The sequence below is a fragment of the Mytilus edulis genome, chromosome 2 (assembly GCF_963676685.1).
Source record: "Mytilus edulis chromosome 2, xbMytEdul2.2, whole genome shotgun sequence".
NCBI classification, from domain to species: Eukaryota; Metazoa; Mollusca; class Bivalvia; order Mytilida; family Mytilidae; genus Mytilus; species Mytilus edulis.
The window spans coordinates 70,869,904-70,886,297 of NC_092345.1; the positions used below are offsets into that span (position 1 = coordinate 70,869,904).

Below are 16,394 nucleotides of genomic sequence, written 5' to 3' on the forward strand. Positions count from 1 at the left end.
GACATAACATGATTCTGCTCTTTGATACATTTCAGATACATGATGTCAGAGGTGTCCAGCATAGCATGTGATTTTGATCTACCAGAATGTATAACTGATGCAAAAAGACAGTTTGATGATTGGATGAAAAAACCTCAAGATAATAAGTGAGACAGTGAAAACATTTTAAAGTTGAAAGTGTGAGGGGGAGGGGGGGGTATAACTAGTCTGCATTTTAATTTTTTTCAATCCTTAAGAGAAGATGTCCGGTGGTTTGAAGAGATCATGTCCTTGACTAGCTTGATATACAATGGTCCAGTGCCAAAAGGATTTATTTTTGTGTATATCAAAACACTTAAGTATCAGAAATTTAATGATGTGAAAAAAGATAATGATTGTTCCTCGTCCTTTGTAACTCTCATATTTACAAACTTTTAAAAATTGTCCTAAGAATGTGCTATAATTAAAATACTGTAATTGTCATCTTATATTGACCAACAGGCTACCTCAAAATAACTTGCAGTTTACACTTGTATCTTGTAATTATATTGTAAGATTTATGACTAAAAAGCTTGACACAATTTTGCACACAATTTTGCATGCACCATGATTTCTGTATGCTTGAGGTTGTCAGCTAAGGGTTACCGTAACCTATGTAATATATATATATCTGAAAGTAATTGTATTTATCAGATATTTTGAAAAGTAAATTTTCAGGCATTTTAGATATAAGGAAAAAATTACAGAATTGCAGGATATTGTATATTTTTAAGGAATATAATTATTGTCTTATGACAAACAGACATTGTAAGGTCAAACAATCCGTCAAACCTTTCAGCTGAAGGTCATAAATTAAACAGGAATAGAAAAGAAGCATTTAAACTACTAAAAAAAAAACAACATAAAACCATAAGATATGGTGTTTTTTTTCAAAACCTAGCAGGTCACTTATGGTAGACTTTAGTCAACATTTCTTTTGTTTGCAGGATAAATCCTGATATGAGATATATTATCTACTGTACAGCGATAAGGACAGGTGGAGAGGAAGAATGGAACTTTGCCTATAGACAATATAAACAATCTACAACGGCCTCAGAAACAGATAATTTATTACGATCGTTGGCTTGCAGTGAGGTACCATGGATTTTACAAAGGTAAGTTTTGATATTGTAGGAAATTGCCATCCTAACAATGTTAGTCTATATCTCTAATAAAACTTGAAATTATAATGGTCATCTGACATCTTAAAAAATAAAGAAAAAATTCTGGCAACAATTCAGAACATTATTTGGTTGCTACCCAGTGTATGCTAAACATTCAGTGTTTTGAAAATTTTAAAAAAATGATTGCACATCTGCAAAGCAAGAAAAATAACATGTCAACAAATTAAGTGAAGCAGTAGACAAGGACATATTAAATTAATCATTTGATTTTGAAAAAAATTAGAAGATCTTTTGGAGTACTGATATTCATAGCTATCACTTATTTTCAAAATAGTTTGAAAAGAATTCACAAGGGAGGGTGGTTTGAACAATAGATAAAACATTTTAACAAATCAAGCATGCAATTAGTTTGACACAGTTTCATATTCACGGCTGATTTACATCCTGTTTATGGAATACTTTAATATTCTAAACATAAGGATTGTGTTGATCATGTATATAAACTACCAAACCAGAACCAGCACTTGAACAATTGATTTTTTATTTATTGAGAAATGAAACCTAGACAGTTATTTTAATGTTTAACTTTCTTGTAAATGTTTATTTCTGATATTGATTTCCAGATATTTACAGTATGCTATCACCCCAGAAGAGATAAGGAAACAAGAAACAGGAAGTATTCTGGTCAATGTAGCCAGTAATAAGATTGGTCGTTCTATTGCCTGGAACTTTGTACAGTCAAAGTGGGATTATATTCATGATGAGTAAGTACCTAGTGTAGCCAGTAATAAGATTGGTCGTTCTATTGCCTGGAACTTTGTACAGTCAAAGTGGGATTATATTCATGATGAGTAAGTACCTAGTGTAGTCAGTAATAAGATTGGTCCTACTTTTGCCTGGAACTTTGTACAGTCAAAGTGGGATTATATCCATGATGAGTAAGTACCTAGTGTAGCCAGTAATAAGATTGGTCGTTCTATTGCCTGGAACTTTGTACAGTCAAAGTGGGATTATATTCATGATGAGTAAGTACCTAGTGTAGTCAGTAATAAGATTGGTCCTACTTTTGCCTGGAACTTTGTACAGTCAAAGTGGGATTATATCCATGATGAGTAAGTACCTAGTGTAGCCAGTAATAAGATTGGTCGTTCTATTGCCTGGAACTTTGTACAGTCAAAGTGGGATTATATTCATGATGAGTAAGTACCTAGTGTAGCCAGTAATAAGATTGGTCGTTCTATTGCCTGGAACTTTGTACAGTCAAAGTGGGATTATATTCATGATGAGTAAGTACCTAGTGTAGCCAGTAATAAGATTGGTCGTTCTATTGCCTGGAACTTTGTACAGTCAAAGTGGGATTATATTCATGATGAGTAAGTACCTAGTGTAGCCAGTAATAAGATTGGTCGTTCTATTGCCTGGAACTTTGTACAGTCAAAGTGGGATATCCATGATGTGCAAGTACTTAGCATAGTCAGTAGAAAACTTGGTTTTACTTTTTTATGGAAATTTGATTAGTCTTTAAATTGATTGCTTACTTGATGAATGAGTTCAATATTTTTACATGTAGTTTTCAGTACAGAATTAAGACTGTTCAAGCATATTAGGCTTGCAAGTCAGCAAATTCAGATATACTGTTAAAGTAATATGTCAAAATTAGGTGTGTCTGGTGTTATGCCCCTTCATAAATGGAAAAATGCTGAATTTTGTTTCCATTCTTTTTGCCTCAACCAAATATTGAATACTTGCAAAAGTGGTATTTACTTGATTGAAAATATGGGATATATGATGCAGTAATTCTAGACACAAAATCCCTACATACACTCAACAAAACCCTGATATGTTTGACTTCTAGGATAAACATGAACCCAAATTTTTTTCTATGGAAAACAACTGACCTCACATTTAATGATTCTCAGTTATGTGAACTATATATACATAAACAAAAGTCATTCAAAGGAGTTTAAATGGCATCTAAAATTATGTTTACCCATTTAAAAGATGCATACAACTTTCTTTTGCTTAAAACCCTACATGGAGAGCTAGAAAAAATGGCCAGTATGGTCATTTGATTTCCGGTGTTGGTTATATTGTAGCTTACTTAAATTCCAGTTACAATATCAGTGTTCATAAATGACTTATGTATGGAATTATTTTGTTTTTACAGTTACTTAGCAGGGTATTGGAATGGTGGTGGAGTTATTAAACAAGTCGCCAGAGTTTTTAATACAGAATTTGAATTGCAACAGGTTTGTACTATAAATATCTTGCTCTTACGATTGAAAAATTAGTGTAGTTCTGTGAATATGTGAGTATGATAGAGTTGAAGATAAAAATGACAAATGATATATGTAAAAGAATAAGGAATGTCTGAATCAGTTATTGTAAGTCTTTTGACTTTGAGATAAATCAAACAAAATTCTGCTGTGATTATAGAAATGTTAACTATCAATTTTAAATTTTGTGATTTTTTTTCTTCTGCATTGTTGGCTTTAATAAAATAAAAAGCTGAATTTAACTGCCAGGATTGCACATAGTTATAAATGTCATACTGTACAGATAGTATGTTATAACTAATTTAATTTTTAAACTATGGGATTTATGTTTGTATATAAGTTATTGAAAGAGCTACAAATAGGTAGGGTCAAATTCTGAATTTTGTTCACATAGGGTTTATTTTTCAAATACTAAGCCATATGGTGGGGGAAAAAAAATCACAATTGGAAATTTATTCATTCTAATGAGTGAATTGAATTTTCAGTACATTTTAAAAAGAATGATGGCATTTTATTTTTTAGCTACTGGATTTTGGCGAGTCAATAGCTGATCTTCACAGAGCAAAAACATCTTACAAACAGGCTATTGAGACAGTACAGGCTAATATCAAGTGGAGGAAAAATAGTATAGACACTGTGGAGAAATGGCTGTTACAATTGTAGCATGGAATATCACTGCTCCTGAACATTTTTTTTTTTACCTCTTTTGTTAAAATATGTAAAGACTTCATGTGTTTATCAATTATACGGCATTCACATTTTATTTAATCAGAATTTTATAATTTTATATTTCTGAAATTCAGATTAATGTTTTGAATTGTCATAGACATTATGGGTTACTAACATAAACTTATATATTCATACAAACCAAATTAGACCTGTTTTCATAAGTTAAAAAAAATGATAAAATATATACTGCTGTTACAAATAATGACATTCAGTAAATTAAAATACCTTTACAAATTATTGTCAGCTGAATGTAATTAAACAATATTTCCAGTGATGTTACATCTTTATTATCATATGGCAATATTTCCAGTGGTGTTACATCTTTATCAGCATATGACAATATTTCCAGTGGTGTTCATCTATATTATCATATGGCAATATTTCCAGTGGTGATACATCTTTATTATCACATGGCAATATTTCCAGTGGTGTTACATCTTTATTATCATATGGCATATTTCCAGTGGTGTTACATCTTTATTATCATATGGCAATATTTCCAGTGGTGTTACATCTTTATTATCATATGGCATATTTCCAGTGGTGTTACATCTTTATTATCATATGGCATATTTCCAGTGGTGTTACATCTATATTATCATATGGCAATATTTCCAGTGGTGTTCATCTATATTATCATATGGCAATATTTCCAGTGGTGTTACATCTTTATTATCATATGGCATATTTCCAGTGGTGTTACATCTTTATTATCATATGGCAATATTTCCAGTGGTGTTACATCTTTATTATCATATGGCAATATTTCCAGTGATGTAACATCTTTATTATCATATGGCATATTTCCAGTGGTGATACATCTTTATTATCACATGGCAATATTTCCAGTGGTGTTACATCTTTATTATCATATGGCATATTTCCAGTGGTGTTACATCTTTATTATCATATGGCAATATTTCCAGTGGTGTTACATCTTTATTATCATATGGCATATTTCCAGTGGTGTTACATCTTTATTATCACATGGCAATATTTCCAGTGGTGTTACATCTTTATTATCATAAGGCAATATATCCAGTGGTGTTACATCTTTATTAGTTTAGTCTAGTTTGTCTTTTCTCCACTTGACAGAATGGATTCATATTCGTGGCCATTTGCTTCATTAAGTATACTGATTGTAGTGATGTAACTACCAGAGATCAGCATTCATTCAGCATTATGTTAGTGTCCCATATTCACATAAGGACAGTATTATAAATGCAAGTACATGCAACCCAAGACAAGTGGTTCCTTACCTAATACCAATGAACATGTAACCCAAGATAAGTGAATCCACACCTAATACCAATGAACATGCAACCCAAGACAAGTGGATCCTTACCTAATACCAATGAACATGCAACCCAAGACAAGTGGATCCACACCTAATACCAATGAACATGCAATTCAAGACAAGTGGATCCTTACCTAATACCAATGGACATGCAACCCAAGACAAGTGGATCCACACCTAATACCAATGAACATTCAACCCAAGACAAGTGGATCCACACCTAATATCAATGAACATTCAACCCAAGACAAGTGGATCCACACCTAATATCAATGAACATGCAACCCAAGACCAGTGGATCTACACCTGATACCAAGGAAATGACCTGAGTAGACCTCCAGTCGATGTAACATGTAGAATGCATGTACACACACCCTGTAACATTTTAGTGGCAGCACTGACTTTGTAGTTTTTATGTTTAGTCCAGAAAAGACCCATAGCAGGATTTCTCTTTGGTCATTATTATCCTTTGTGTGCCTTGTTTAACAATTGGCTTTGATGAACAGCCCATCCACCAACTAAGCCATCATAACCAATTGAAAAAGCATAAGGATGAAATGTAACTGTCAACCATACCTTTAAAACTATCATTAACAGGTTACATATGACAGTACTGAAAATGTTCATAAAGTGAAGTTCCAACTGTTATGTGACAGCTGACTTGTTGCTAAAGCAGTAAAACCTATAACCAAAAATTATCAAAGATACAAGACCTATAACAAACAAAATATATAAAGCAAACTGTGCATGAATGCCTTCTAGATGTAATAGTCCTGACATGATGATTTTTAGCCAAACATAGCATTTTTGTAAATATTTTGAAAAACTACAATTTAATAAGTAGAGAATTGCTAAACAGATATTAGACAAAACAATACACAGGGAAAAAATGACCAGCAAGACATGGTAGTTTGAAAATTAAGCTGTGGTCTAGGAACCAATCATGATGGAAAATAGAATATAGTGGTTAATAACTATCTAAAATTTTGAAAACTATGGAAACTAAAAGATTGGGGGGGGGGGGGGGGGGGGGGGGGGGGGGATTTTGTCTGGGTTGTAGTTGTTAAATACATTTACTATATGCCATGTGTAGCAGTGTTTTGGCTTGAAATAATTGGATGAGGGCTTACCTGTTTATCTAGTCAAGAATCTTTTATTTCTGATGTAAAAACTGATTCAATCTGTTCATTTAGGATGTTAGCTGTATACGATTTTCATATTTTTTTTGGGGGCAGCTATTCCTGGTTTGGCAGTCCTGTTGTCCTAAATGATTTTATGTACTGGAAATATTGTTTTGGTTTTGCTTAATTGAATGATGGAATGTGGTTCGTTAATGGGTAAGTCACAGATAAATTTCTTAATGTTTTTCTAGTGCTGTGGATTCACTTATTTTCGTGGATTGAGGAAAACTTTAATGTTTGTTGATATTTGATTTTGCCGAAGTCTGCATAAAAGCCTATAGGACATTTGTCATTCGTTGAACATTTATTTTCGTGGTTCACCTATGGAATATGGAGCGGAGTTGTTCAATGTTCAAACTGCTGTGTGCATTGTTGCGTCTTTTGTGGTGACTGCCTTGGGTGGTTTCGCCAAAATAATTAATCGTTACAGATAAGTTTTCAACCTTAGATATTTTCAGTCAATAATGTGTACACTCTCTCTTCTTGTATTGTTTACTTTGATCGTTTATGAGTCATTGGAGTGTTTCATTTATCCATGTATTAAAGATTTTTAAGGTATGTTTGTTATCACTGTATTCTGTATCTTCATATATTCTGCTAACCAATATAGGCACACCTTCAGAATGAAGTAATAAATCCAATCCCCAGGATGATATTTGAAAAAAAAATAGGCAGGACAGGAGTTTTGAGTAAAAAAAGTCAGGATGACACTGTGGGTAAAAAAAGTCAGGATAAACTATAAAAAAAAAAAAAGAAAAAAAGGCAGGACTGAAAAGAGTGACAAAAAGGCAGGATAGAGATTACAACTGAAAAATATGCTGGACAATTTTTTTCACAAGGTAGTATGGGTTATAATTATAACGGATTAAGTTCACATCCAAACTTATGTTAAATATTATAGTTCAAACTTTCTAAGACAGTAATAGCTCACGTATTTTAATACGATGCTCTCTCTTCAGTTCTAGATGAGTACATGAGATTAGGAAGTGTTCTATCGTCTCGTCCTCTTTATTACACATTTTACAGGTGGCAGATACCTCACATTTGTTGAATTTGGCTCTGATTGTATTATGTAATTTCCTGTTGCAGTTCCTAATATGTTTTCTTTTTATCTATCTGCAGTTTGAGGTGTTTGTTGTAAGGATTGGATTATTGCTTTGATCTTGTAGGCACCTGCTATGTGTTGTAAACTTGAATAACCCTCAGTGTTTTACTCCAATGTGTATACATTTTCCTTATAATCAGATTTTTAATTGGAATTTTCCAAGAGGATATGATATGTTAACAAATTCTAACATTCTGGCAAGTCATATTTTATGCATATTTTCTTTATTTCTATAAACCAGCTTTTAATTGTATGTGATTTTACTTGTAGCTGTCTTCTGCCAATCTTCATTCAACTGATATTTTGTTAGCTTTAGTAATGTTTCAAAAAATGTTGAAGCTTTTAGATGGATTTCAGCTTCAATTGTTAGCATTCCACTTTTAAAATATGTATATGGCGGGGTCAGTTGTTTTTTGAGACAATTAGAGTGTTTGTGTAAATATTTTATGTCTATACTGAATTTTGTTATAAAAATACTACCGTCAGGCAACATGTGTGATACTATCTAACAATTCCATAAGAAAATTATAAAACACTGGCATACGGATATTGTTTATATGCCAAAAATTGTCTTCTGTTTCAATCGACCTGTATAAGGTGTTTAAGGATACTATTACGTTTCATGTTGGTTGTAAAGTATATCCCTCTCTCTTGCTTAAGTTGACAGCAATACTTACTTGCATCTGAAGTTCTATAGGATTGTTTGCTATGATAGCAACATCATCAGCACATGTTGAAGCACAGCAACTAATATTACCTGTGTGTCCACCTATTTCTGTGTCACATAAAAGGTTTTGTAGACGTTTACATACAATTTTTGTTTAATTAGTTATCAAAGTCGGCACTTATGGTATCACCTTGGCGTACAGTACACCCTGTTTTTTTTTCAATTTTTTTAAAGGCTATCTATCAATATTATGGATGATGAATTGAGATTTCTGTTTGATATCTCATTTATAAGATTCAAATGTACACGCTCATCAAATGCAAATTGTCCAACAAATAAACCTAGTATGTATGCTGGTAGTTTTAAATCTTTACTCTCATTCACGCTCAAACTAAATAAAACAGAGAGTGGTGTTCTTAGTAAATCCTCTATGTAATGGGTTTTTTCTATCCTGTCTTTTCAATTATGTTGGAGTATATAGGTGTGACTAATATTCCTCTATAGCCCAGTAGTCAGCACTTTTTGTGCTGACATGAATTGTCATTGATATGGTTATATTTATAAATTTACTGTTTACAAAATTTTGGGAATTTTTTAAATTACTAAGGCTTTTCTACCTCGGGCATAGATCACCTTACCTGTATTTGGCAAAACTTTTAGGAATTTTGGTTCTCAATGCTCTTCAACTTCGTACGTTATTTGGCCTTTTTAACTTTTTTGGATTCGAGCTTCACTGGTGAGTCTTTTGTAGACGAAACGCGCGTTTGGCATATATACTGAAGTTAGTCCTGGTATCTATGATGAGTTTATTTACAACCACTGGGTCGATGCCACTGCTGGTGGAGATTTATTTCCCCGAGGTTATCACAAGCCCAGTAGTCAGCACTTTTTGTGCTGACATGAATTGTCATTGATATGGTTATATTTATAAATTTACTGTTTACAAAATTTTGGAATATTTTGAATTACTATGGCTTTTCTACCTCGGGCATAGATCACCTTACCTGTATTTGGCAAAACTTTTAGGAATTTTGGTTCTCAATGCTCTTCAACTTCGTACGTTATTTGGCCTTTTTAACTTTTTTGGATTCGAGCGTCACTGATGAGTCTTTTGTAGACGAAACGCGCGTCTGGCGTATATACTAAAGTTAGTCCTGGTATCTATGATGAGTTTATTTACAACCACTGGGTCGATGCCACTGCTGGTGGAGATTTATTTCCCCGAGGGTATCACAAGCACAGTAGTCAGCACTTTTTGTGCTGACATGAATTGTCATTGATATGGTTATATTTATAAATTTACTGTTTACAAAATTTTAGAATTTTTTGAATTACTAAGGCTTTTCTACCTCGGGCATAGATCACCTTACCTGTATTTGGCAAAACTTTTAGGAATTTTGGTTCTCAATGCTCTCCAACTTCGTACGTTATTTGGCCTTTTTAACTTTTTTGGATTAAAGCGTCACTGATAAGTCTTTTGTAGACGAAACGCGCGTCTGGCGTATATACTAAAGTTAGTCCTGTTATCTATGATGAGTTTATTTACAACCACTGGGTCGATGCCACTGCTGGTGGAGATTTATTTCCCCGAGGGTATCACAAGCCCAGTAGTCAGCACTTTTTGTGCTGACATGAATTGTCATTGATATGGTTATACAAAATGTATTTATAAATTTACTGTTTACAAAATTTTGGAATTTTTTGAATTACTAAGGCTTTTCTACCTCGGGTATAGATCACCTTACCTGTATTTGGCAAAACTGTTAGGAATTTTGGTTCTCAATGCTCTTCAACTTCGTACGTTATTTGGCCTTTTTAACTTTTTTGGATTCGAGCGTCAATGAGGAGTCTTTTGTAGACGAAACGCGCGTCTGGCGTATATACTAAAGTTAGTCCTCGTAACTATGATGAGTTTATTTTAGCATATCTAGCACCCTTATTCTTGCATACAGGAAATAGTGAACCAATTTTCAGAATGTCAGATATACAGCATTGTATAAAAGATTTGTTGAAAAGTAGTTTTAAATATTGTAATTGTAACTTTTGATTACTATTTACCACCATGATGTTTTCAGCATTTGTACCAAAGTAGTCAGCAGCTTTATATCTATTTACACTTGAACTTGTTGAACTTGAATACATTTTAAACATTTCCGTGTGCTGTTTTATAGGCCTGATTTAATGGTTTCCTAGTTTGCCATGTAGATATAAACTTTACTTATCCATTTCTGATGTCTGGTTTGGCATAGACAATATTATAGTCACTGGCCACTATATGGTATAGCTGTTATGTTGTGAGTTGGATTGTTGATAAGGTCAAGTATTTGTTCTTAATCTGCTAGATTGTTGACAATTCGGGGATATTTAATTCATCTATTATTTCTTGGAGGTAGCGATGTTGATGCTGATAAGGTTTACCAGGTGTACAAGAAGTGTTTTGCTGTCGTTTGTTTTAATGAAGATACAGGTCGATTGTGTAAATATCGCCACAAAAGTTATCAGTGTTTTGTTGATTTAGACATATTTTCTCACAACCTCAACATTTGTATTCATGAACTTGTTCCTTAACGAATTTGGTTAATTGTTGGCATTGACAACTTTGCAAACATGGATTACTCAGCGTTCCAATCCGTTATGGTTAATTTTTCGTGTTCTTCTTGTTTTGTTGCACTGGAACTGTTGGGGTTATTTAATTGGTTCATGTTTTGTCACCGGTTGTTTTTTCCCCTGAAATTTTATTTTCTGATACATACAATTTGGTTGGTTGGTTGTTGAACCTGCTGCCAAATGATACAATGTAATCAGTTTCCAATTTCACGGTTGTAACTGAATTGTTTAATTGTTTTGGATGCAGTAGGTATGCAAGCATGCTCCTTATAAAGATTAATTTGTAAGTTAAACCACAATAAATAAAATACAAATTTATTTTTTAATCAAAATAAATTTCCTGGTAGCATTACAGTAGACAACACCAGGTGAATTATATCACTATGTTACTTTACACAAATGAAAATCAAATTAGTATCCAAGGTTGTTAGTTCCATAACAATACTACATATAAGCGTTGTTGATGGTGATTTATACTACAACAGTAAAGTATGTTACAACATTATGGGGATACACAGAAGAGTTGTCTCCAATGATTGTCATATACATGTAGTAATAAATATCCACCAAGTTAATTTGTAAGGCTATACAACCAGTTATTACTTCACAACAAATATATTAGAACCATCACAAAACCAAGTTCAACTTCTTTTTAACTCTTTTAACGAGCTTTCTTAGCTTTACGTCCAATCGCTGGCGAATCTTCAGCTTTACGCTTTCCTCGGCCTCTAACGGGAGTTGTGGATTCTTTTACTTCCATAAGTTCAACTTTAGCTTTCTTTCCCCGACCTTTTGGTTTTGGTTCTTCAATTTCAACATCTTCGACATTAGCTTTCTTTCCGCGACCTTTTGGTTTTGGTGCTTCGACTTCCATATCGTCTGTGTTAGCTTTTCTTTTCCGTCCCTTTGCCTTTGGTTCTACAATTTCAACATCTTCGACTTTAGCTTTCTTTCCCCGGCCTTTTGGTTTTGGTGCTTCAATTTCCATGTCTTCAGCTTTAGCTTTCTTTCCCCGGCCCTTTGCCTTTGGTTCTTCAATATCTTCTTTCTTTGATTTCTTTCCTTGACCTTTCTTTGCCGTTTCATCTTCCTTGATTGGTTTTCCTTTAGGTGTACTTGCTTTATCTTTCTCAGCTTTAGCTGTTTCAAAAATTATTTAAAAAACAATTATTATATATAAACAAAATCAATTGTAGGTAATTTCGTGGTTGCTTCAGTCTGTATTACCAATGAGGTTATGTGAGATTACCAAGGGGGTTATAGGAGGTTACCTTGGTATTACAAACTTTATTTATATAACAATGAATAAGCATTTGACATTTAAACCTGTTTTAAAACTATATATATATATTTACACTTGTATCCCGTTTCAGCCAATAACATGACTATTAAAGGTTGTATTTGTTGTTCATTTTTGTGTTCTTTTTATTTACCTAACTACCAATCCCCCCCAAAAATCAGAATTTCTTTGAATTCTCTAGTTTAGACTGCATTAACTGAAATTTTAACTACTCGGAACATAACTTATCTTAGTAGGAATCGTATTTCAAAGAGTTTCAAAACAGTGACGCCCACCGTATTCCAACCAGTGCGACCGAGTCTGGACTGACTTTAAACTGACGTATGATATGGAGCAATTGAGGTCATCCTCCGGTTTTTAGTGGGGTTACAGTGTTGCTAAGTCTTTAGTTTTCTATATGTTGTGCTCTTTTTTTTACAATGGCACTATCAGTTTATTTTAGCCTTGACTTGCAGAGTTTGAATGTCCCTTTAGTATCTTTCCCCTCTGTGATAGGACATGTCCCTAGGTGCTCTGGATTGGTCGTGTAGCAAAAATTGGAAAGTTCATTTCACACAAGGAATTTATACCTATTGTTAGTTCGGTAGTACAGTACACAATGTATAGTTGAGACAGATTTTAGTTCAGACAAATGGTATGCCCAGTAAAATTTCTGACTCTTTATAGTTAGTAACAATTAGCATACGTTTCTTTTCTATCGGATATCTTTTTAAAACTTCCATCCATCCACCAGCGTTCTTCCAAAATGTCCATCTGTAACCATCTGTCTTTAGTGAATAATTTACAGAATCTAACAGTTTATCATAAACTCCTTGTTCACTAAGAGGTTTAACTTTCAGGACCTACAAAATGAAGTTTTTAATATTGGTATTGTGCGTTTTACTTTACTTTCTACTCTGCGGGTTCGTCGTCAGTCAGTAGATCTTATTCTTATTTTTTGTTTAAATCCACATGCGTGTTGATCTTATTCCTATTTCATCTTTTAAAACTATTGACGTTTAACATGTTTAATGTACCTTTCATTGGGGTTAAGCACATGATGTATATACTTGTAAATTTTTAAATACATGTGAAATGATTATGCTTTTATCAGTCATATGTGTATAGGCTTTAAAAAATAAGGTTTTAACTATCAGAACTTAACATATATAGCATTTTAGCTTGTAGAATTTACATATAACTCATACTTAAAACTTTTTAAATTATCTTCTACAGTGCTATAGTATTATTCCTTAACCCTAAACCCTTTACATCAAAGCGAATTTTTTTCTAAATTTAATTTCTACTATCATGCCTTGTGATAAGCAATTTAATGCTTAAAAAACTTACATCGAACCAGTCCTTGTACGTTTTGACATTTTTCAATTTATCAATGGAATCTTTCATCGCTTTCACCATTTCTGCTGTAGGAAACCCGAGGTTTGTGTCGTATCTTTTGATCAAGTCCGCTCTTGTTTTGTCCTTTGGCATGGCGATATCCAAAAACAAAACCTGAAAGGCTAAAAGTTTTCTGCTAACAGCTGTGCGTTCAAATGTTTGTTTGATTCTGTAGTCTTTGTCTGTGTCCAGGAAACCAAGCTTAGCGTCATCTTTAACATACCACATTACATGTCGTCTCCAGCTCTCAGACATGTACGCCATTGCTGCATCTTGCCATCTGAATGTACACAAAATAATAAATTGTTTTCAAAAGGGTGTGTCATAAAGACTGTCTTTCGGTGGATACATTTTGCATTTATTTAACAACAAGTTGATAAATTCATTTTAAAAATTCTTACGGCTTACTCCGACATCTTAATTTACCACTAAAAAAAGTATATAGTTCAGGTGCCAGCGTCATTCGTGTGCTCTTCGTCATCGAATAGTCTTCAATAACAGCGTCACCTAAACAGTACTAACCTATATTTGGAAGATGCAGCTAGTAACATCAGCCACTCTCCTATATGTGGACAGGCTTTCTTCGTTCGTCTGTCTTCGTTGTCTATGAATTCCTGTAAAACATAGCATTAAAAACATAATTTTATCTTGCACCAGACGTAAATAACTATTAAATGGGTAAACTAATTATACCTCAATACTATAGTACATAGTTCGATGATTAAGTTATTATAAACACTTGATGTGTCATTTATTAATAGCAATCTTACACATATAAATATAAAAATTATACAATGATTTTTGTTTTATTCATTTGAAATTATATTTAAGTTTTTTTAATTCCAATTTTGTATACCTTCAAACGATCGTCAATAAGTTTTTGAAGATTTGGGTAGGTTTCCAATGCCCATAGTAGTAATCTGTGTAAGGAGAAATATCCATTCAGGCTGTTGTCGCTTGTATGTTGAGTTCCTTTAGAAAATTCAACTACAGTGGCGCTCATTAAGTTTGGTATGACACGAATGACAATTTCTTCTATGGGCGTTTTCTTCGGGTTGCAGCTCTTTAGTATTCCAGCAACTTGGACTAATGCATTTTCAAATGTCTGTTTAATTTTATCGCCATGTGGAGGGTGGATGTACATCGGAAGAAAGAATTTGACATCTTCTTTCATTACACTTTTGACGCAGCCCATGGCTTTGTTCATGCTTGTGAAGGACTCTTGTTTCAGAAACTCACAAGGTGTGGTAAGAGATGGTCTATGTTTCGGTCCAGATACAATCAGTCCATAACCAAATAGATCATCGTCACTTTTTGGGGGAGCTAAAGAAAATTGTTCCTTAGACATGTAGTCAATGATAACTTCTTTTGACGAATCTGCTTTTGGCGCAACCTTCTTGGTCTTTTTTGAGTCTTGCTTTTTCAACGGCAATTCAGGCTTTCCTGCATTGATGGGTGGAAACGGTTTTTTATAATTATGACCACAATCCTTGCACGAGAATGACTCTGATAATTGTAAGTTATGGATATTTGCATTGGTGCACCACCAACTACTACCAGATTGCGTCTCGGCAAGAAAAGCAACTACGTTTAGAAGAATCGTCTGTACTGTGTAACCGGGAGACCAACCAACAGATTTCTCATCTTTCCATTCTGTATGAATATCAGCAAAGTCGGAAAATATATTCAAGCAAACTTTGGTTCCTTTCTTTCCTTGTTTTGTTGCTCCACTGTTGTACTGGAACCCGACTGGCACGAATTCTGCACTGGGACTTTCGTATGGATAATTGTCTGTAAACAATAGTAGTAAGTGGTAGATTATGTCGTCATGTTTGAAATTACAGTGCCATTCAAACACATTTTCATCCAATGGAGCTGCTGATACATTTTCCACTGGCTCCCTCTGAATTTCATCATAATCTTGCATTAGACGCTTCATTGCGCGCTTCTGCTGTTGGTTGACTGACATGACTGCAGCGCAATGCCTACAATATTGAAAACAAAATGCCACTTCGTTGTACATATTTCTGTTTTCAAGTAATGCTAAACCTTTACATAATCATTCGTCTTATTGTTATATCAGTTTATTAATAGATAAACATAACCTTGACTGAATATATTTGTTATCTGCGAGTTCAATGCATATATCGTATAAAGATGGACAGATAAATCGATATAAGAAGAATCAATGCTACATGAATGCACATGATTGCTTTAATATGGGTTTAGATAGACGGCTATGCTTCTTTCTCATAAATATTGAAATACAAATGAAATGTGTAGTACTCACATGTGAGCCCATACAAAGGTATTTCTACAACTGAGCTATATGTACAGGAAGTTTTTTTTAAATATAATGTATATTTACTTCAAATACCTTAATTATAGAATATATATAGAAGTGACCTTTAAGATTGTATTTCTGATAAGTTATTTTTGCATAAATTTATATTTAGTATGTATATAAATATCATGACTCTTGCAAGTACATATATTACTTACCTATGCTTATATGGCTTCCAAAAGTCCTACAGAAGGAGTTTTTATACAGATATCTTTTTTCACGTGATTACTCTAAAAAGATCTAAAAATATTTCTTATCATGTTTAAACTGGCCACATACCAGAACTTCTTGATCTTTACCTTTACGTTTAAAGAAAATCCATAAGAAAATCGAACAAACAATCTCACGGTAAAGTAAGGAGAATTTAAA

At 33.4% G+C, this 16,394-nt stretch overlaps 2 protein-coding genes across 2 annotated transcripts in view; one reads left to right on the forward strand and one right to left on the reverse strand.

The window, feature by feature from the left end:
- Nucleotides 1-4,420, forward strand: part of LOC139512823 (uncharacterized) — a 102,194-nt gene extending 97,774 nt beyond the window's left edge. The window contains exons 74-78 of the mRNA XM_071300752.1: nt 36-146; nt 966-1,133; nt 1,766-1,906; nt 3,310-3,391; nt 3,941-4,420. Coding sequence (XP_071156853.1) covers nt 36-146; nt 966-1,133; nt 1,766-1,906; nt 3,310-3,391; nt 3,941-4,081 — 643 coding nt within the window. The 3' untranslated portion in view covers nt 4,082-4,420. The remainder of the gene's footprint in view (nt 1-35; nt 147-965; nt 1,134-1,765; nt 1,907-3,309; nt 3,392-3,940) is intronic.
- Nucleotides 4,421-11,303: 6,883 nt separating this feature from the next.
- Nucleotides 11,304-16,290, reverse strand: LOC139512824 (uncharacterized). Its single transcript, XM_071300753.1, has 6 exons — nt 16,184-16,290; nt 14,538-15,666; nt 14,204-14,295; nt 13,634-13,961; nt 12,990-13,146; nt 11,304-12,144 (listed from the first exon to the last, which is right to left on the reverse strand). The coding sequence occupies exons 2-6, from the start codon at nt 15,648-15,650 to the stop codon at nt 11,666-11,668; spliced, it is 2,169 nt and encodes a 722-aa protein (XP_071156854.1). The 5' UTR covers nt 15,651-15,666; nt 16,184-16,290; the 3' UTR covers nt 11,304-11,665.
- Between the last annotated feature and the right edge of the window lie 104 nt (nt 16,291-16,394).

Bases quoted from the DNA above. Each gene is read 5' to 3' on its own strand.
- LOC139512824 (XM_071300753.1), bottom strand. From the start codon at position 15,650: ATGTCAGTCAACCAACAGCAGAAGCGCGCAATGAAGCGTCTAATGCAA. The intron at 14,296-14,537 runs GTATACAAAATT...TATGTTTTACAG, and splicing joins TTATTGACGATCGTTTGAAG to GAATTCATAGACAACGAAGA. The intron at 13,147-13,633 runs GTAAGTTTTTTA...TTCATTTTGTAG, and splicing joins CGTACAAGGACTGGTTCGAT to GTCCTGAAAGTTAAACCTCT.